Below are 20,773 nucleotides of genomic sequence, written 5' to 3'. Positions count from 1 at the left end.
TCTAAGTTTAAGGCTGTGGCTTCCTTGGTGGCGTCGGGTCATCCCATATTTGCTCTTCCTTTCCCTGGCTGCCTTTGACTTCCCTACCATAATGGGCTTCTCGTGAGGAGTCTCACCTGCTCCTGATGTGTCCCCAGTGTTGCCGTTTGTGCTCCTAGAGAAATCTCAGGCTTGATTTGTTACAGGGCCCCCTTGTTTGTCTTTCTGTCTGTCCAGGAAAATCACAAAACACTCCAGCGTCATGTTTCGAACACGGCTATTTTCTTCCTCTCAGCTTTCTTCACTGTCCAGCTTTCACACCCAAACCACTGTGATCGGGCGTACCATAGTTTGGATTATCTTGACCTTGGTCTCTAGGAAAACATTCTTTTGATAATCTTTCCTATTCCCATCAGTACTGTCCTTCCAAATCTTTGAATTTCTTGGCTGCAGTCTCCCTTGGAGTTGGTTACTGAGCCAAGATATGTGAAATATTTCGCAGTCCTGATTTCTTCAATACTAACAGCAAAGTTCTGTAGCACGATTTTTGTTTGGCTAATGTTTAGCTGCAGTCTGGTTTTTGTGCTTGCTTCTTGTGCCTTTATCCGGAGTGGTTTCAAGTCCTTGGTACTTTCTGCCCATGGTATATCATCTTAAATCAGTGGCATTTCTTCTGCTGATGTTCACCTCCTTCCTCTGCTTCGGGGCCACTTTTCCTTATATTTTGCACACAGATTAAACCGGGAGACAAAACACACCCCTGACATCTTTGCCTACCGGAAACCCTTCTGTTTCTCCATAGAAAGTAGAGAGGGGGACATTTTTCTCCATCTCCTGTAATACTTGAACCCAGATCATCCCATGAGGCTGATGGGTGGGGGCATTAGAACAGATGAAGACTTCTTCACACAGTGTATAGTGAAAATATGGAATTTGCTGCCATGAAAAGCGGTGATGGCCACCAGCCTGGCTGGCTTTAAAGGGGGATTGGACAGCTCATGGAAGACTGGGCTATCCGTGGCTAGTAGCCCTGCTGGTTACATGCCACCTCTTGGCCAGAGGTGACATGCCTACGAACTCCAGTTTCTGTGGAGCTTGGGCAGGTGGAGGTCTTCCGTCCATCCTACCTGAGGGACCCTCTGGTTTGCCACCATGGCTGTCCAGTTTCACCTTGAATGTCTCCGGTGTGGGAGAGCCCCCCACCTTTCCAGGCAGCTGGTTCCACTGTCATTTTGCTCTGGCAGTGAGGAAGCTTTTCCTGATGTCCAGCCTGAATCTGGGTTGTCACAGCTTCAACTGATTATTCCGTGTCCTGCACTCTGGCATCAGCAAGGAGAGACCTAAGGTTCTGAATCCACACCTTGACCATCCTCTCTGCCACTTTTGTTTAGTGGAGAGATTTTAGTCCTGAAAGGCAAGGCTATGCAGACTTCCCAAGCAGCAAGTCCCACTGAGCTCTGGGTGACGGGGAAATGCACATATATAGGGCTGCAAAGAAAGCCTCTCTGTTTTACGAGGAAGCAGCAGCTGCTGTCTGCAAGTGGAAGATGTTTCCAGTGGTCCAGAGCCGGTCTTCCCGCCCCCCTGGTTAGAGCTCTCGGGTGTGGCCTACCTCATCTCTCCCATCCTAAGCCCAGTGCTGGTTGGTGTGTTTGCTTTGGCATTGGCCAAACCGAGCTGGAATGGGGGAACGGCATTCCTGTTCCCTGAATGTATTCCCTAAAAAGTAGAAATGAAGCTTCAAGAAGAGGAAGATGCGTATCTTTTCTGTTGAAGACCCATGCTCAAATGAGCCGTGCTCAGATGACATGCATGCCTTTGAGACTGGCAAACCCTGGCACTTGCAAAGACCGGATCTCCCTCCCTCTTCCATCCATCTGTCCGTCTGTCTGTTGTTAAGAGAGGGACGAAATAAAGAGCTGTTGCTGGACACTTCTAGCTCCTCTGCTCGTCTCCCATGAGCAAACTTGGATGGACTCTGTATGCGAAGCTTTGGAAACAACTGACTATCAGCCAAATAGTTCCATGTTCCTCCTCCTGCAAATGTGAACCCCTTTCCTCCAAAGACCTGGATGAAAAGGAGAAAACATGCCTGCTTGCCCGCTTTTTGAGTAATGGCCAAAACAATTCAGAGTTTTTCCTTCTCACCCTCTCCCCTGCGGAGACTTGCTTTGGATGAAAATGAAAGACAGACCAGGATAAGATAAGGGAAGAAAGAGGGAAAGAAGGATGGCCCTTGCAAACGGAGGAGGGAGAGAGGGTATGTAGCCAGCCAAGTTGCTCTTTTCAGTGGAGGAGAACATCAGAGGAAGAAGAAGAGAGAAGGCAGGAAAGATGCCAGGTATTTAACGTTAAATAACTTCATTTTTTTAAAGTTTCTTGTGAGTTTCAAAAAGCTAAACCAAACCAAACCAGAGAACTTGATAAGACTTGCATTTTTTACCTGAAATCTGAATGAAGCTCTTGCAAGAACTATCTATCCCCTTATATGTTTTACATATAGCAAAATAAACAACCGTTCCTAAGAAGTACTGTGCACAGAATTCAAGGAAGGCAGCTCAGATATCCGTGTGTATGTCCAGTAGTAAATTAAGCCTCAACACTCCCTGTTCAGAAATCAAGTCCTCGGCATCTTGTGTTACTGCAAACGATTATTCGTCTTTCTAATTTTGTAGTACTAGTATTTTAGCTTTCAAGGGGACATGGGGAATATATTCATGGCGATGGGGAATATATTCATGGCAATCTTTGTGTTATTTCCAAGAGACAAGAAGTTAATTACGAATATGCATAGCCATGGATATTAAAGAGCCCTCCATGGAAAGGTGTTGTGTCGAATGTCCTCACAACCTGAAATCTGAAACTCTTCTGCAATAGATGCCAACAAAGCAAGTCACTGCTTACACAAAATGTGATATTCAACTTCGTTATTCTGTTCTTGCATAAGACCCCACCAATCACAGCTCCTTAAATTGTGGATTGTGGGTTGACAGACCAATGCAGTATAATGGTAGCAAAGAGCACGTCATCTCCAAGGCATTAGCAGAAGGAATCCTTGACTGGGACACCTGGACCAGAAGTGATGGAGGCAGGAGGAGAACTCAGCAAGGTGCAGCAGGGCTAGAGGCAAAGGTGAAGTCAGGAAGAGGCGAGAGCTGAGACGTGTGTGAAGACATTGCCAAACTGGTGGTAGAAACCAGGTCAAGAGTATCCAGCGGTCACTGTGGACATTTGTGTCCTGGCCAGCCTGAGAAGCCCGTGAGAAAGTCATCTGTGCTTCCCACTAGTTCTCAGCCTGCCATTCCCAACCGATCTGAGACCCATCTTGCAAATATCTGCAAGGAAGACATTTTCCATCAGGCCACTCTGCAAATTTTGATGGGGGCTTGGAAGCTGTAAAACTGTTCAGTAAAAGCTGAACTAACTTACGCACTGTGGTCTTTTCCCCAGGAGAACTGGAGCTTTAAAAAAAACAGATTAACTTATTTAAGGGCCAAATTTTTTTGGGGGGGGATCATAATGCATTGATAGGCTGGATGGTTTGAATGCCAAAGGTCCGATTTTCAATCCCCGACATCCCAAAGAACAGCATATAAACTCTTTTCTGAAAACTTGGACTACGAGAAACAGGGTGGGAGTTATAGGTGGGTTCCAGGTTGGGGAAAGCGAGCGGATGCACTTGCACTTGGCATGCTTTCTCAAGGTCTGTATTTGGGATTCTGTGGAGGAGGAGAGAGAGCTGAAACAGAGCCACGGATACGGACCAGTGTCAGTCATTGAGATCAGGAGAGCGGAGGTGCTTATCTCAAGGCCAGGCTCTCCAGATGCTCCAGCACATGACCAGTTACTGCACAGGGGCTCAGATCAGGGGCGTTTCTCAGAGACAGACAAGGCAGGTACAACTCATGACGTGATCTCAGCAGGGGAGGGCGGCCCAATTAGAGGATCAGTGTGCAGAGACGAGGCATACTCCTTTCCTGGAGGCTCCTCCCAGAAGGATGGAGCATTTGGAGAGTTCCTAGAAGTAAATACTCAGTTGGGGTCAACAAACATGCTCAGAAATCCGTTCTGAGTGTGCTTCTGGAAAATGCTTCAGTCAATAAAGGAAGGTCTGTGGCTTTGAATGTGTGAAGGATGGAACCCAGACTAGCTAGTACCCTGTGCTGGTTCTCATTTGATGTCTGTTAGTTTTTTAGTTTTTGTTTTTTCTTGCCTCCTTTCCCTCATGTTCATGTTTTTGTTTTTCAGGACTGCTTGCACAGTTATTACATGGTTTACATTAGTTACGTTTGTGTTTGTCTTTAAAGAAACACAAACAACACTGCTTTGGAAAGAAGGGTGGGAGTCAGCTGGCGTTTAGCCTACATGTGTCGTCAATCCTTTCCCCGTTACACTTAGGTGACATATTCCAGCCATATGACTAGTGTCCATTTCTGCACAGGTTCACCCCACATTTTATACCTCAGTCTGCAGCCTTAATTTGTCTTGAGCATAGAAGGAAAGCCACAAAAAGCTTTCCTTTAACCCTCTTATGTGTCAAGGACACTCCAAAAGCTTGTTTTCAGACATTTCCTCAAAAACAAGGAGTTGCAAGTCCCGGTTGTTGTTTAGGACGCACGACCCTGAACAGTTGAGGACCTTTGCTTTGAAAGGCCTCTGGGGTTCTGGGAAGCACGAATGAGTCCTTCTTGGGGGTCAATGTGATTGCAAAGGAATTATTTCTGCCTCTTCTCTTGCCACCAGCATCTCCCAAGTCCCCTGACCAGGAGCAGTCACCACATAGCTCCACTAGAGGGCAGCAGAAATCCATAGAATCCTGATTTAAGGCAACCCAGCGAATCGCAAGTGAAACTAAGTTGCAGGTTTAGATCCTGAGGCTTCATGCATATGGAACCCTTGCGCCCTTTGAGGTTTGCTCTTTCCTAGAGGCCTCTTTCTGTTCCTATTGTGACATTCCAGTGGCCCATCTGTTGTGCCTTCCTAATCTGTAGGAGCAGATTTAGAAATCAGCTCTAGAAATGAACTCTGTCTCACCCATTTTGGGGAGCAATGTGACTGTTCCACCATCAGGTGCCCTTCCCCTGCAGGCAGCAAATAAGCCATTTCCCCCAAGTACACTGCAGGAGTTCTCTTAAAAAGGGATGGTGGGGGAATTCAGCCACAAGCTCTCACCGAGCCCATTTTCTGTGCCTGGATGTGGAGAGTAACTGGAAAGTTACTTATTCCCTGACTCTCGCAGGCCAAGCTTAATTTTGGTATGAACACTGGGTTGTGGTGCCTACCCATAAGCCCACAATGGAAAGGAGCACAGTTTTCTGTATCCTAATGCTGTGTCCCAGGTCTAATCCTCTTGATAGTCTCTCGTCTCACATTGGTCTTTCCCTCAGCTCATCACTGCCCCGGTTCTCACTTCATCTTGCTGCCTGCAATGCAGGTTTCAGTCTGGACACTGGGGAAAGCAAGGTTTGCTTTGAGTTTTGTTTGCTGAATCAATGTCTGTGTGTTTTAAAGAAAAACCCCCGGTTCTGCTACAGTGGGAGGATGGAGGATGTATCTTTGTTTCCTCCTGATCTTCTGAACAACTTGATTTCTGTCATTTTTTAAAGTGCCTTTGGGTGCTTAAAGCTATCTCAGCAGAGTTGAATCCCCTTTGGTAACTCAGTCCAGTGCTACTTCTCTCTCCTCTTCTGCATCTGTATTTCTCCTTCGCCATGTGGAGATGTCTTCTTCATAGGCCTGCCTCATTCATCTTAATAACCAGCCCTTCTCAAATTGCATGGAAAAATTGGCTTATTGGAACCCGTGCCATCTTCCACCTTTGATCCATTGTGTGTTGGCCTGCACCATCAGTCCGGCTGAGTGTTTGAGGCTCCGGGGAGCCGGCTCAAGCCTTTGGAGATGAATGAAACTTCCATTAATCTCTTGGTGTTTATTGTTGTCTTGTTCCCTAATTGGCAACCCCAGTGCTGGATTGCTAAATCTTGCCTCGAGATGACTTCCGAAATGTCATTCGAAGCAACCCTTGCCAAAAGCAACTTCTTCCCATTTTGGTGGGAAGAGGAGGATGTCTGAGGAGAGGATATAGTACATTTTCCTGAAGAGTAGAAAAGATGGAGCTGCAAAACACAGATCCTAGGTCAGGGCACAATTTTAGGGCCCAGGCTGTCAGGAAACCAGTTGGAGGAAGGCATGGCTTGGTCTCAGATGGAGTTACTTAATCAGAAATCTTCAGTTTGGGCTTTTCGTGAAAAATAAGGCCGTCTGTGGATTCCATTCACAAAGGCTTGATCGTGCCTGCAAGGGTTGTTGGCCGTACGATCGGAAATACAGGTGGGCGGGCGCTATCAGATCTTGAGCATTCGGACATTGAACTGTGACCTTGCCACATAGCAGCAGCAGCCTTTGGCTAGTAAGGCTTCGCACGTGCATTTGTGGAGGGTTCTCCTGGCCAGCGGCGGCTGCTCGCTGGAACCAATGCTTGGCTGGTCTGCCACCATTGTTTTCGCTGGCGTCCCTGAACAAAACAGCCATTTTCCAAGCGTTTGCAGTAGTTGACTAGGACAACAACAGTGTCCCCCATTAAAATGGAGCGCCTGCTTCCCTCTGTGCCTTCCCACCCCTTGAGATCTGAGGCGGAGGTCCTGCTCCAGGAGCCCTCCTTGAGGGACATCAGGAGGGAGAGTACCCAGAGGAGGGCCTTCTCTGCAGTGGCACCCCGACTGTGGAACACGCTCCCCAGAGAGGTTCGCCTGCCACTGACATTATATTCTTTTTGGCATCAGGCAAAACCCTTTTTATTTTCCCGGTATTTTAATGTTTAATTGATTTTCACTGGGGTTTTAGTATATTGATGGTCAGATGTTGTAGGGCTTGCTTTATTCTACGTATGCCGTCCCGAGATATTTGTAGGGGACGGGATAGAACGCTTTTAATAAATAAATAATAAAGAGCCCTTGATTTGGCAGAAATGAACAAATGACACCCCTCCCCGTGCAATATAGAAGGAACAGATTTCTGCAGAGACTCCATGCTGCTGATAAGTCCCTGATGGAGAGACAACAGTTGTTTATCAATTAAATACATTTTTATCCCATCCAATACCCAAAAGGTGCTCTTGACCAGGTGTGTTCTTGCAACACAGTCATTGTGGTGTCTGACACAACTCGACTGTTTCCACGGTAGCTCGAGAGCAGCTTCTCGACACCCCCGTCTACTCCGCATTCATTCTGCCAGACAAGCTCCTATGAAGCTGGAGATGGGGTACAGCCTGGAGGGCACTGAGCACGTGATGAGTCTTGGGGGTGGAACGGGGCGTGCTGGAAAGGGGCATCTCCACACCACGGAACGTATTTATCGGGGTTTAATTTTCCTTTTGCTCTCCTCCCTACCTATCTTTCCCTGCTCTGCCCGCAAACCAGAAACAACTGAACTCGGCAACAAGAAGGAGCTGAAATCCATGCCGTTCATCACCTACCTCTCAGGCTTGCTGACTGCCCAGATGCTGTCAGACGATCAGCTGATCTCGGGTGTGGAGATCCGCTGCGAGGAGAAGGGGCGCTGCCCGTCTACCTGCCACCTGTGCCGGCGCCCTGGGAAAGAGCAACTCAGCCCCACGCCGGTGCTCCTAGAAATCAGCCACGTGGTTCCACTGTACACCTTGATCCAAGACAATGAGACGCGGGAGGTGAGTCTGGAGAGACATGTTCGCAAAAGCAATTAAGTGCGCCGGCGCCAGCCTCGAACCCAGTTCTCGGGCCAGCTCACAGAGCAACGCAAAGGTTAAAAATATGTAAAGAAGTTTGTCTCTGCTCTAAAAGCAACCAGATCTCACAGCTCCCCGGCAGGGCTGCCTCCCAACCACATCTGTGTTTTCCCCCATTAATGTTTTTAATTATTTTGGAGAATTCTAAAGACATCCTTTCTACTCATGAGACAGTCAGAAGCATGTCATGCGTTATTAACAGCTCTGAACAGAAAGCCATCTCTGTGTCAGAGTACCATTTTATACTGCAGAAACTGAGGGTGCCCCCGTGAACTGGGGCTCTGTTTTCATTTCAAGACAGGTGAAAACTTGAGCTGAATGGGCCCCATTTGGTTCAGCTGTCATGGGTTTGAGAAGGAGTGCAGGGAGCAATGGGTACTATTTCCAGACAGTGCCCCATTCATGCATATTTATAGTTCCTTCAGAGGTTGAGGGCACCTCTTTCTCTGGTTGGAGCAGAGGAGGTGATTGGGGGCCCCGATTTTCCATTCTGCAAATGCCCCAGGTACGGCATCATCTTGGAACTTCCTAGGAAAAGATGGGCTCTGGCATGGTGTTTTGCCAAATGGCTTGGAATTATCTGTTTGTTTGGCAGTGAGAATACCTATATACTGTTTAATGTAAAAAAGGAAGTGTCCAACTCAGTGAGTTTCCATGCGGCATCTATGGTGCAAAATAATTCTTTGGAGTTCCAAGCCTGAGAACAGAGAAAAAGACTCTCTCTTCAAAGCTGGGGAGATGCACGCATATTTTCCTCCTCACCTCTGCCCGCAGCTGGCTCAGAAAGAACCGGTGGCCTCTCTGAGGTTGGACGAGTGACCTTGGGAAGGGGGAAAAGTGGTTACTGGCCTGTGCTCTGGCAACCTTAACCTCCAGGAGCAGTCCTCTGCTAGAGGACCACAAAGTCCATGTGGAACACCCACACCCTGAGCCACTTCCCGTTCACTGCACTTTCCCCCAAGAGCATCTCCCCTGATTCCTTCATACCTGGTTGCCAAGCATTTTTGATAGTTTCCCTCTCCTTTCTTTTTCTCTTTGCATCCTAACATCATGCTTGAAGCTCCATAGAGACTTTTTAGATGCTGTTTTATACCTATTGGGGTATCCATCTGGCTCAGATTCCCCAACATGCCACCCCCCAGATGTTGCACTACATCGCCCCACATCCCCAGCCAGCATGCTCTCTGTTCTCTGCACCAGCAAGAGTTCTCCTTGGTCTCAGGCACACGCGTTCCCCACCCCGATCCATTTGTTAACCAGAGTTGTGCAAGCTTCAGAAATGGAAACAGGTCTTCCATCCCTGTCTAGTTCTTCCCCATAACCTTTTATACTTTGATTCCCTTCAGCATGGGCCTTTCTTGAAACTGCATCAGAATTCTGGGAAGCTGAAGCCACTGGGGATGCTGGGCAGCCCCAAACTCTCCTTTAGCTGATTTGCAAACTCTTTCCCCCTTTATTCCTCTTCTGGAACACCTCCGAAGAGCGGACAAATTACTGAAAAGGAAAGACAGTTGGGATGTGGCTGACCGGCCACTGGAGGTCAGTGTTACACTAACAGGTTCAGGAAAAGTTTCTCCTTGACCCCTCTTGAGGTTAGTCTCTTGGCGTCTCTCCTTGCTGCAAAACACCGAGAGAGCTTAAATGTTAATTATATGTAGATTTATTTCTCCCCCACCCCATCTCCTGCATCGCCTCTCCCTCCCACAGGCCGGGGGCCCCGTTCCCTCATCCAACAATGACAGACCTGGTTAAAGTCACTTATTAATGCTGCAGCCTGCTCTCGATTAAGGCCCTTGAAAAGCGCCAGCTTGCAGCAGCTGTGGGTGGGATAGGGCGAGCTGCAGGTCTGGAATCTGTCCCGGTCAGGGGAGGGATGGCCACCATCCCCGCGGAACTGAGCTTCTCCTCTCCTCGCTCCTGCCCCAGATCTGTCCCGAGAGGATGTAGGGTCCTCTCCAGCTCCTTCCAGGTTGACGAGTCTGCATTTTTGCACAGCAGAATTGGCAGAGCGGCCAGGCAGTTTGAACACCTGGGCATCGTGCTTTCTTGGTGCATGGAGGTCTAATTTGCACGACTAATATTTCTATCCCCTCACCCGTGCCGTGTTTTGCCACTGCTTCGCAATTCCTGGAAGGTCAAAGCAAAAGACAAACAGCCCTGGCACGAAGGCCACGGCCAACCTGGTTTTAAAAAGAATATGTGGTCTGACCATCTGCCGTGTTGCATTTTCGACTACCTTAACTCACAACTGGCTTCGGCCATCCTGATGCTCAGCTCATACACCAGGGAAGGAGCATCCTTCTGCTGCGGCAAAGGTTGAAAGGCTCTGGCCTGCCACCTGTGAGGACATAGTTTGAAAAATAAGCCAGAAAGGATGGTCTGATTTGCCCGTACGTGCTGGACCAATTTGCTGCTTCAGATCTGCATCCCCCAACGCCCTCCATATTTCTAGGGCTTGAACATTGACCTGAGCGAGCACAGTAAAAGTTCTGAATCCTCTTTGAGACACTATTCCTGAGCAAATAGCTAGAGGTTCTTCCGGTGTGCTCTCTCATGCAATTAGCTAGCTGGGTTTGAACCACTTCCCTGCACGTTCACATCTCTTTGCAGCCAGGATCCAGGTTTTCCAGCCATCTGGAAGTTTGATTTATTTGTAAGGGAAGTGCTGAATCAGAAGGGTAAATAAAAGCAATGGGTGGGCCATGGTGGCTAAGGAAAGAGTCGCGAAGCGGCTGGCCAGATTGCGGGTGCGGGATGTAGACTTTTGCTCCGTGCCGACACTTAACTCCCGGAGTGTTGGAAAGGCGGTTGCATGCTACCAGGAGCAACCCACACTATGGACCGCAAGCAGCCCTCCATCTTGCCTGCTCGCTCGCTCGCTCGCTCGCTATTGACATCCACGTATTTCCTTCTGAGTGCATCATCATTGTCCTGACTTGCAGCTGAGCCTGGGGCTGAGTTCTTGAGGGAGGCAGGCAGAAATAGGGATGGGTTATGACTGTTATTGGAGGAGTAATTGAAGATGCAATTACACACTTTGCAACCCCACGTTCTCTGTCCTAAGTGCCTCGCGGAGTCAGGATCGGCCGTGGCGCTTTGGCTAACGGCTGTGACAGTGGGAAGGCACATGGGTGGGGTGGCCGGCCCAGCTCAGAGCCCAACAGGTTTGCCTGCCTGTTGCTGGACTGAAGCAGATCCGTGGCTCAGGAGGAGCATTTGAAAGAAATGTTTAGGGGCACTTGTACTGTGTTCTTGCAGGATCACTCTCTGTGTCGCCTCCCCTCCCCTCCTGGGAAGGGAAGGGAAGGGGTCCCTCATGGTTCCTAGAAAGCGCCCAGAGGACAACAAGAGGACCACAGAGTCCCATCTCCACCATCAGAAAACACCTCAGACATCAGTGGTGGGACTCCATGCCCGAAGTCCCATGGCAGCTGCTTCTCTGAAATTGTAAGAGTGATCTTAGGGAAGGGAAAGGGAAAGGAAGGGAAAGGGAAAGACTGGCCTGGGACACTGGTGGCCCCAATCCCCTTTTCGCACCCCCTGAAATTAATTGGCCGGAGGGTGATGTTTCTTTCCCTGGCAGGGCAGCCAAAGCGAGCAGTTCCCAGCCCTTGTGCCGGAAGCCAGCTCCTAGAATAAACTAAGCGGACACTGACGGATGGGTCCCTGCAGAAGCATCGCAACCTCATCCTGCGTCCGCCCAGCCGCAGGGATGGCAGGAGGTGGGAGCAGAAACAGCAGGCCTTGGCAGAAGGCAGCCTGCAGCCGGAGGGGCATGTCGTGGGGCAGCCGCGGGCAGGGCTTCCCCTCGGGCAGGGCATGTGAGCTGCACGGCCGAAGGCAAGAGAGCCGCAGGACCCGCCCGGGGTAGAATGTGCCCCCTCCGTGGGTCGGGCAGTGGGGCTTGCCAGCAGACAATGGGTAAACAGCAGTTGGTGCTGCGGCCTCTGCTGACCTCATGTTTTCCAGAGTGCTTTTGGAACGGTTCCTGCAGAGAGATGCATGCAGAAGACCGTATGTGGGAATGGAAAATCCCCACCACTTCTCCCCCCGCCCTCCCTCCCTCCCCCTCTCTCTTCCCCCCTTCGTCTTTTTTGCCATCATCTTCTTTCCAAAAGACCCGTGAGCAGGAAACCATGGAACGCCTCAGTATTCCGTGAGCCTCACCTGAGAAACGTGCAGTATTATTCCATCTTTCTGGCGGACAGGTGGCCCCCTCCGGGGACATCATGGGGAAAGGCTTCTGCAAGGAAGCCGGTGAGCCGATGGTTTATCCTCCTCTAGCGGGGGCTCCTGCCTCACATCTCCCCTTCCATCAGTGTTGGCTGCTTCCTTCCTGGTCCCTGTCACTAGAGCAAGGACAGCAGCCCACAAAGAGCTCCTGGCCCTGCCCCTGGAAAAGGACAGGGCAGGTATTCCACTTGCTCTGCCCTCCCCCCTTAGTGGCTTTTACTCTTCTGGTAAGAAAAGGGATGGAAGAAGTCCTGGGGAAAAGGGAAGGGCCACGTGCCAAAGAGAACACTGTCCGGGCTCATGACGGAAGCCCAAGCTCTCGGGAGTCCTCTCTCCGGTTCTGGTGCTGCAGTTAAGTCATGCTTCCACTGCTTTCTTTTGGAGCATCCTTGGGGAGCTTTCTGGCCCAGCCCGGGCTCAGTCCCTCACCCCACAGCCATGCCTGCCTCCCAGACTGCCTTGGGTCTGAGCATGAAAGCGCATGTGCTTTCAGCATCCGTGCCCTCCCTCGAGGAAGAGCGACTGTGGCTTGTGCAGCTGGAACCCCGTCCTTGAATTCCTGTGTTTCACTGATGCCTGGGGCCAAAGAAGAGCAGTGCTCCTGTTTTGGAGACTTTGATGAATGTGGTCATCTTCTCCATCCTGCACCTGTCAAACACGCAGGCAAGCGGACTCTCACGCAGGGCAGCCTCCATCCGTGTCAGAAAAGCACGCTTGTTTTAATAGTTGCTTTCAGTTCATGCCTACTGTCCTGCTGATGGAAAAAGGAGACCTTTCTTCCCTTTCCAACAAGGCATTCTTGGTCTCCGATCGGAACGTTATAGCCTGATCCTGCACCAGACAAGTCTGCAAAGAGAAAGCTCCTTGTGGCTCTTCTGTTCAAGGCGACAACAAAAACCGGAGCTGCCCGGAGGAGATGTCTTCCTAGAGTTCCTATCCCCCAGCCCCTAAAGCAGGACAAACTGAACTTCTGGTTATCCGTTAGGTGATGCCTGGTTTTGCTCCTCTCACCCATTTCTTCTCCAGACTTTTGTCTCTTCTTCGGAGCAGGTTGAGCCATGAGAAGTTTTGTGCCAGGCAGGCTGCTTCTGGTTGGTTCATGCAAACATGGGTGCCGCTGACCTGCGCAGCCATGCAACATAGGTCTGCTCAGGATCTATCCCGCCCCATGGTCTTGGAGCAAGGAGCCCAGTGGTAGCTTGAGAGCACCCAAGAAAGTCATCCTAAAATCGGTATACTGTGGATCCAGCTCCATTGCTGGATGAGGATCTTGATCCGCTTACTATCAATCTTTTCCCCGTTCAAAATAGAAATAAAACATGGGTGCCCCAGCACTATCAGTGAGAAAGTCCTGTGCAGCTATTCCAGCATTGTTCTTAAAGATCATCAGCAGTAGGACAAACAATGGAAGAAGGGGTGGGAAAGCACGGGAAAGTGATGGGTGGATGATGCCATCTGCAAAACCCTATAAAGTCCTTTAAATGAGGCTGTTATTGTGCCATAAAAGCCTTGTCCAGAAGACCCTGGATCCCACTCCATTCCCCCAATACACCCTCCCTTGTTTTTTAAAGACCACAGGAATTACCCGGCTGTTGATAAATGAAGCTGTTTGCGTGAACTGATCGGACACGGAGAGAGGGTTTCTTGAGACAGAGTCAACCAAATGGTGAAACAAGGCCTATGTGCCACTGAGACATGGAAAAGAAGACCTCCATGGGTCAGTCGGGGAATCTGATTGGAACTCTGCTTATCATAGGAGAGCATTTCCACGAGAATTCAGGTCCCATTTCCAAGGAATCCAACCAAAGTTCAGGGACAGAATGTACCTTTCGTATGTGGGTTACATCCATGGCATCTCCAGTTAAAGGACTGTCTCCTCTTCCTCCTCCTTCCATTGCATTTATATCCCACCTTCTTTTCCTCTTGTAAGGATCCTAAGCCCACTTGTGTCTCTCCATTTCATCCTTGCAAGAACCCTGTGAGATCGGTTGGGCTAAGAGCCTGTAGCTGACCCAAAGTCCCCCGGGAAGCTCCATGGCCGAGTGGGCACTAGAACCTGGAACTCCTAGGTCTTCGTTCCAATGCTCTCATCACCACTTCACCCCGCACTGTAGTTACTCATGGTAAACCCATACAAAGCTGGAGAGACCTGATGCAGTAGACGACTGTTGATTTCGGATCAGGAGAACGGGGATTTTTCCACTTGCATTTCAGGAAAGGGGCATTGCTGATGGGCAGGATGCATGCTTTGTGCAGGGAATTCCCTCGCATTGCCCACTTCCAGCTTTACTTCAAAGGACCAGGGAGCAGGTCATACAGCAGAGGATCTTGGAAGGCGGCCCCTACTCAGGGCAGGCCATCCTGGGTGAAACAGACCACAGCGCAGGATGCAGTGCAGGACCTCTTCCTCTGTGAATCTTTTGCCTGGGAAGCTTGCCCTTCCCCATTGCCACCCCTCTGTTCCAGGTTCCTCTCGCACATCTCCTTCTCTCTCATCTGAAATAAACCACACGCACCCCGCCCATTTTAGTGCCTTTTCCCCTGGGTCTTTTTACTTCCCTACTTCCCGCCTTTTCTGCATCTCTTCCGCCCTTCGTAGCAATCCCTCCTTTCCTGGCCGAGAGAGGTTCCACAGTCAATCAAGGGTAATTCGTAACAGGCATCCAGGGGCCCCCAGTGGGCCATCTCAGTCACTACTGTGGAAAGAAAAAGCATGAGTCACGTCTCCTGACTCCCAGTGCGAGGCAAGGATCCAGCCTTCTTCTCACTGCTTCGCTCCAGCCTCCCTGTGAACAGGAGGGCTGGTGCAGAAAGCAAGTCCCCCCTTCTTGTTGGGGAAAGAGAGCAGGCAGCGGCATTTTGCCCCATGGAAAGCAGCCCGTTGAGGCCGAGATGGTGAGGCACGTCCCCTTTTGCCTCCTAGCGGTTGGCTCTGCCCCTCTTTGAGAGCGAGCTTGAAGGTGCAGACTGCAGCTTGCAGGAAGAACCAGAGAATCATGCTAGCAAGCAAAGAGGGGTTTAGAAGCTGGGATGTTGCAGCAGCAGGCCTGGGGCCCGTCCGATTGCTTGGAGCATTGCTTGGCTGGAAACGGGGAGCTTTATCATGAACATGGAGCTAGCCAAAGAACGCATCCACTGCCACGGTTTCTGTCTCCAGGCTTCATTTGCTTAGCCTGGTGAAGAGCTTTGCGCCTGTCTTTCCGCCTGCAAGATCCTTGATTTTCTACTCGTCCACTAGGTTAACGCCCCTGTTGTTCTGGACTTGGCTTCAACTTTGTCCAAGAGTGAAATCGTGGTGAGCACTGGAAAGCACCCAACAGATTCGGATGCCCTACTTCTCCCCCGCTCCCATGTGTTGTTGCTGGGCTGCACCTTGTTTCTGAACTTCCTTCTTCTATAGGAGAAAGGGCACTAAAGGCCACTGGAACTCCAGGCCTTCTAAAACCGATGAACTCTGGTGGCTCCCCTGCAGTCCGTCTATCATCACTGCGTCTATGCAACCTCTCGTTTCACAGGCAATGTGCTTCTGGATCCCAGCTGCTTTGGAAAGGCGACAACGGCTTGTGGCAGCCCCCTCGACGTGCAGCTTGTGCTTTTCCAGAGGTACCTAGTTGTCCTCTGCAGGGAAAGAAGGATGCTGGACCAAGCTAGACTTCCAGCCTGGCCCAGCAAGTATCCTATTCTGTCCTTAATACCTTCACACACTGGCTAGTGCCTCCTAAAGAAGCCCTTTGCAGCCCCATAAAGTGGTTTATCATTTATCGTATTTCTAGAAAACTGTGGCATTTCTTGTTCCAAGGCTGATGGTCCCTCCTAGAGGCCACCTTCAGAAGTCAGGTTTGTTGGCAACCGGTCTTCTACTTTGGTGTTTCTAAGGAAAAGTGCAGAAAGAAGGTAACTGCCATGAATGGCTCGATTTGCAGACCTGCGAGCGCCGTCATGCAAGCACTGATGGCCTGCTACCTTTGCACTGGTGGGAACAGAGAGAGAGAGGAGAGGACTTATCTCCATAATCTTCATGTCTCATGTTGAGGACTCCTCACTCCAAAGCTCAAGGTGGCCTCATGCCCCAGTTGCTCAGAGGCAGCGGGCACATGATGGTATAAATGCTAGAGAGCTGAGCTGCAGTCTCCCGGTGCCCGTTTTTGACGTCTGATGTCCTACGTAGCAACATTTGACCTCCCGTTCCCCACCTAGGTAGCCTATCCAGAAGACTACCATGGGTGGTGGTATCAAGAATGGCTGAAAGGCCAAGGAGAACCAGTGGCTTGCAATTTACCTGCCTCTCTCCTGTTAACCATGACTCCATTGGCAATAACTCCAGCCTGAAGTTCAACTTGAAATAGAGGTTGAATCTTGCATACAAGTCTCGTTGCAGAGAGAGAGAGAGAGAGAGAGAGAGAGAGAGAGAGAGAGAGAGAGACGATGTGTGTGTCCACATTGTGGAAATGCAAAGCCCCCTGAAAGACAGATGTGTATTGATCTTAACCTTCACCAGCTGTATGATTTTCCCCCCACCCACTCCGTAAAGCAAGCTTCAGGGCCAGGAACTAGGAAGGACGTGAAGGGGAGGAAAGAGCAGAACCATTTGCTGACTTGGAGATGTGTGGGCACCTGGAGGTCAGCTGGAGAGAACCTTTCACTATGCTCCTGATTCTTTAAACATTCCTTGGCGATATCTTTCCCCTCCCTGGTGGCTGAATAAACATGAGCAAGGATATTTCAGAATCACTAGGGCAGTTGCTAAACTTACTAGACCACCTTCGTCTCTCACCCCCTTTCTCACTGGTTGAAAAAGGACTCCTGGCTATCATAGGACATTTTAGGTGGCAGATGTTCATACCTTGAATACAGATGTTCTTACCTTGAGTAGTTAGCCTGCTTACCCCACATTCCCCCCTCCCTCCATCCTAAGAGAATCCATCTCATAGAGCAGATGTGGGTTGCTTGCAACCTCTGTGTTTTTGACTACAACTCCCATCAGCCCCAGCCCACATGACTAAAGGTCAGGGCTCCTAGGAGTCCAATTTTCCGAACATCTGGAAGCCACCCAGTTGCCTGTTACTGTTGGTTTATTTTCTGGTTGAGCAGAGTTCCGATTGGCTGGCTTTTGTGGCAATCACACGGTTCTTAATAGTCCCGTTTGTCTGGGTGTGTTTGTTCTAATGCACTCGGTGAATGTTGAACAGGCAGGACAGTTTGGAATGAAGGTAGATTAGATACACTGTTGGAAGTAGAGGATGCGGGGTGCAACATTTGCCGTGGATTCAAAGGCAGGAGCAAATGCAAGGGGAAAGCACAGCTCCGTGCGGAGCTGGAGGGATCTTACGCTCGCCTCTATTTAATTCCATTATTTCCACCCCTCCTTTTATGGCAAGGCTGCACAACGTGTCTCACAACAACGTTTTAAAATAATGCTGCAGAAGAGAAGAAAGACACTAAAACCAAACAAAACAACATTGGATTTAAAGACATGAAAACAGAAGGTGTTTGCCAAAGTGCTAGCAAAAATAAAACCAAAGAAAGCACAATTGAATTAAAACAGAGGAACGCGTAAGCCTTTCCCTTGTTATGCTAGAATCAAGCAGCTCGGGCAGAGGTGAGAGCTCTAAATGGACTTGTTCGGCAGCAATGACAGTAGATGTTTGCCAGTGTTTTCGATTCCTTTCTTCTGTTCGCTGGCCTCTCTCTGCAAGAGCAAAACCCAGAACAAGCTGCCCACCTTGGGCCGGTTCCAACATCGTGACCTTTTCCGCAAAGCTGATGAAGTCCCTCGATGGGATGAACTGCAGGAGATATTGCTCCCAGAGGTCCAGCAGCTGGAGGAGAGGAGGGTGTGAATGCTAGAAAGATGAGGTCACCTGCCAGCAACAGTAGAGAAACTGCATCATTGTTTGTTGTGGACCTGGAAGCTTTTGCTTTACAGATGCAAAACCTCATGATCCTGGAAAGCCTCGGCTCTCCCAGGCAGCTCGCTTTGTTTTTCATCCTCGGGGTTTCAAATGCTGTAAAACGCCACTTTCCCTCCTCCTCGAAAATGCGGGTTTGCACACAAGGGTGACTGAGACCATTGCATCGCCGTTAAATCTGAGCTTGATGGATATTGCAATGTGCTTTATTGCACCTGTGTGGCCTCGGGGTTCAAGAGTCCAGTGAGAACCAGGTTCTGCTCCCCACACAGCCCTGAAACTCACTGGGTCACCTCTAGCCAGTCACGTGCTCTTCATCCAAAGGGGGAGAGAGAGGGAGAATATAATACATATTACACTATATATTCCTCGTTGTTATTGTTAGTTGGGAAGTCGCGTCCAACCCATCGCGACCCCATGGGCAACAGTCCTCCAGGCCTTCCTGTCCTTCACCAGCCTCCAGAGTCCACCTAAGCTCACACTAACTGCCCCAGACTCCTAGAACTTAAGTGGACTCCTGGAGTCGACTTAAGTTCATACCATCTTCAGTATCTGGCCTTCTAAAGGGCAGTCAGGGTTGATCTCCTCTAAGGCTGACTGGTTTGATCGCCTTGCAGTCCAAGGGACTCGCAGAAGTCTCCTCCAGCACCACAATCCAAAGGCCTCAATTCTTCGGCACTCAGCCTTCCTTATGGTCCAGTTTTCACAGCCATACATTGCCACTGGGAAAACCATCGCCTTGACTATACGCACTTTTGTCGGCAGGGTGATGTCTCTGCTTCTTAGTATGCTGTCTAGATTTGCCATAGCTTTCCTCCCAAGGAGCAAGCGACTTTTAATTTCTTGGCTGCAGTCATATATCTACTAAATCCACATCGACCACCACATCTCATTTAATTCTTTTCGAAGTTGCACTGCAGCCCTTCCCAAATTTACAGGTTGGTTGCTGAAAGGGCTGGAAGCTTCCCTCGGAGTGCCTAGACGTGATCCGGTAAAAGGATATCTAAGGTGTGGCAAATGGATCACCCTCCCCATAGGGCATCCTTTTATTACAATTGTCCAGGGCAGTCAGAAGGCTGATAGCTGTAACCCATTTGGAAGTGGACAGCTTGTTCTAAAGGACATACAGGTGTGCACAGTTTACCTACAATGCCTGTGTCGATCTCTTTCCTGACTCTGGTACTATGCTGCAGCTTGCCAAAGCAGAATATGAAAGGACAATGGCATTCAGACTCCGATCCAGGAAGTAGGAATCATGTTCGCTTGCTTAAACATGTGGTCTGAATGTTTTACTCTTATTTATTTATTCCACTTATTAAATTGCTGAGTGGCTTGCAAACTGTTAAAATGATAGAATTCCTTTTAAGAAGGAGGGCTTGAAAAAATTCAGCATCTTTCCATGCAGTGCAGGTAGGCTGGAAAGAGTTGCTCGGTCCCTCTCTTGACGATGTGGCGACAGCAGGAGGTGATCTGCAATCACAAACAAGATATTATTATCGGTGTTATCGTTATTTATTTTATTTGTTTAAAACTTTTATAAACTCTCCCTATACAAGTGTCTCGGGATGGTTTACAACAAATGACAAGGAGAACTTAAAATAGCACAACATGCAGTATAAAGCACATTAAAACCGATTAGACCTTAAAAGAATGGGAGAATTAAAAGGTTTTCACCTGGAGCCTTGGCACCAGGGAATGTTTTCAGCAGGGAAGAAGTCTTGGCACCAGGCAAACCTCTCCGGGGAGGGTATTCCACAGTCGGGGTGCCACCACAGAGAAGGCCCTCCTCCGGGTAGCTACACTCCTGATCTCTTTCAAGGAGGGCTCCCAAAGAAGGACCTCCGACAGATCTCAAGGGGCACGAGGGCTTATATTAATTAATTTTATTTTACTACTGCCCATAGCTGATGCTCCCTGGGCGGTTTATAATGAAGTGACAATGGCTGACATGGTGGTGTTCTACAATGATAATTCTGTAACGGGATTAGTTTAGAATTAACTAAACTTGCTTTTATGTTTAAGCAAGTCCCACACATTCCATCACCCACCACCAGCCACGCAAGCCCCTTTAAAAGCAGGCTGCAAGAAATGCCGTTTCAGGCTGATTTTTTCCTCAGATGAAGCACCAGCATTTCTCTTGGTCTGACAAGAAGAACCTTTTGATGTGGTTGGATTTGCATTAGGGAAACGGGAGTGGCCATTTCCTGGTTTGCGCTCTCGGTTTATAAATATACTTAATGAGTAACTCCGTGTGGAGGTGTGGCCTCCTCTATCTGGATTGTGTCAATACAAGGAAATATGGTATGTGGTGAAGGGGGGGCTGAGCCATCAATCCAGCCTGGGTGGGCACACACGGGTTTTACACCTTTAAGAGCGAATTAGATGCCGTTCTGGGTGATTCATAATGCCATCCATCTCATGTTATGACTCTTCATCCAGAAAACAGCCATTCTGAGCCAGTTTCGAGTCTTGCAAATCTCCCTTTGGCACTGGAGGCCGTAAATTAAATAGAGGAACTGAGTCACAGAACAGAACTCAGATCAGATGTACTTCTGTTAAAAGAGCAGCTGTGGAAGCCAAAGAGCTCCAGTAGATGGAAGACTGACTTCTGCCCATGTTAAAGAACTCAGGGCCAGGAGTGTGGAGCCAAGACAAGCAGGAGGAATCCCATGGGAAGCTGGGCTATTGTTCTTCAGCACCTTTCTGGGTCACAGTCCAAGTATCAACCTGCATGTGACATTAATTCCATGAATTAATTCTTTTCCACAGCTATAACATGTATGTCAAAGGAATCTCCTGGGAATAGCAGAGAAAGCAACCCTAGAAGTGTTAGTATCCAAAGGTTATTTTTCACAGGATCCCAGCAATGAGTGTGTGTGAGAGAGAGAGG

The 20,773-nt window shown here is 49.3% G+C and overlaps 1 protein-coding gene across 2 annotated transcripts in view; it reads left to right on the top strand.

The window, feature by feature from the left end:
• Nucleotides 1–20,773, top strand: part of ASTN2 (astrotactin 2) — a 301,533-nt gene that overhangs the window by 205,712 nt on the left and 75,048 nt on the right. For both annotated transcript variants that reach the window (XM_044439906.1, XM_044439905.1), the window contains one exon: nt 7,398–7,663. In XM_044439906.1, coding sequence (XP_044295841.1) covers nt 7,398–7,663 — 266 coding nt within the window. The remainder of the gene's footprint in view (nt 1–7,397; nt 7,664–20,773) is intronic.

The sequence above is a fragment of the Varanus komodoensis genome, unplaced genomic scaffold (genome assembly GCF_004798865.1).
Source record: "Varanus komodoensis strain SLA01 unplaced genomic scaffold, ASM479886v1 scaffold36, whole genome shotgun sequence".
Taxonomy (NCBI): Eukaryota; Metazoa; Chordata; class Lepidosauria; order Squamata; family Varanidae; genus Varanus; species Varanus komodoensis.
Note: the sequence above shows the minus strand (reverse complement) of the source record. Positions and strands in the feature narration are given on the sequence as shown.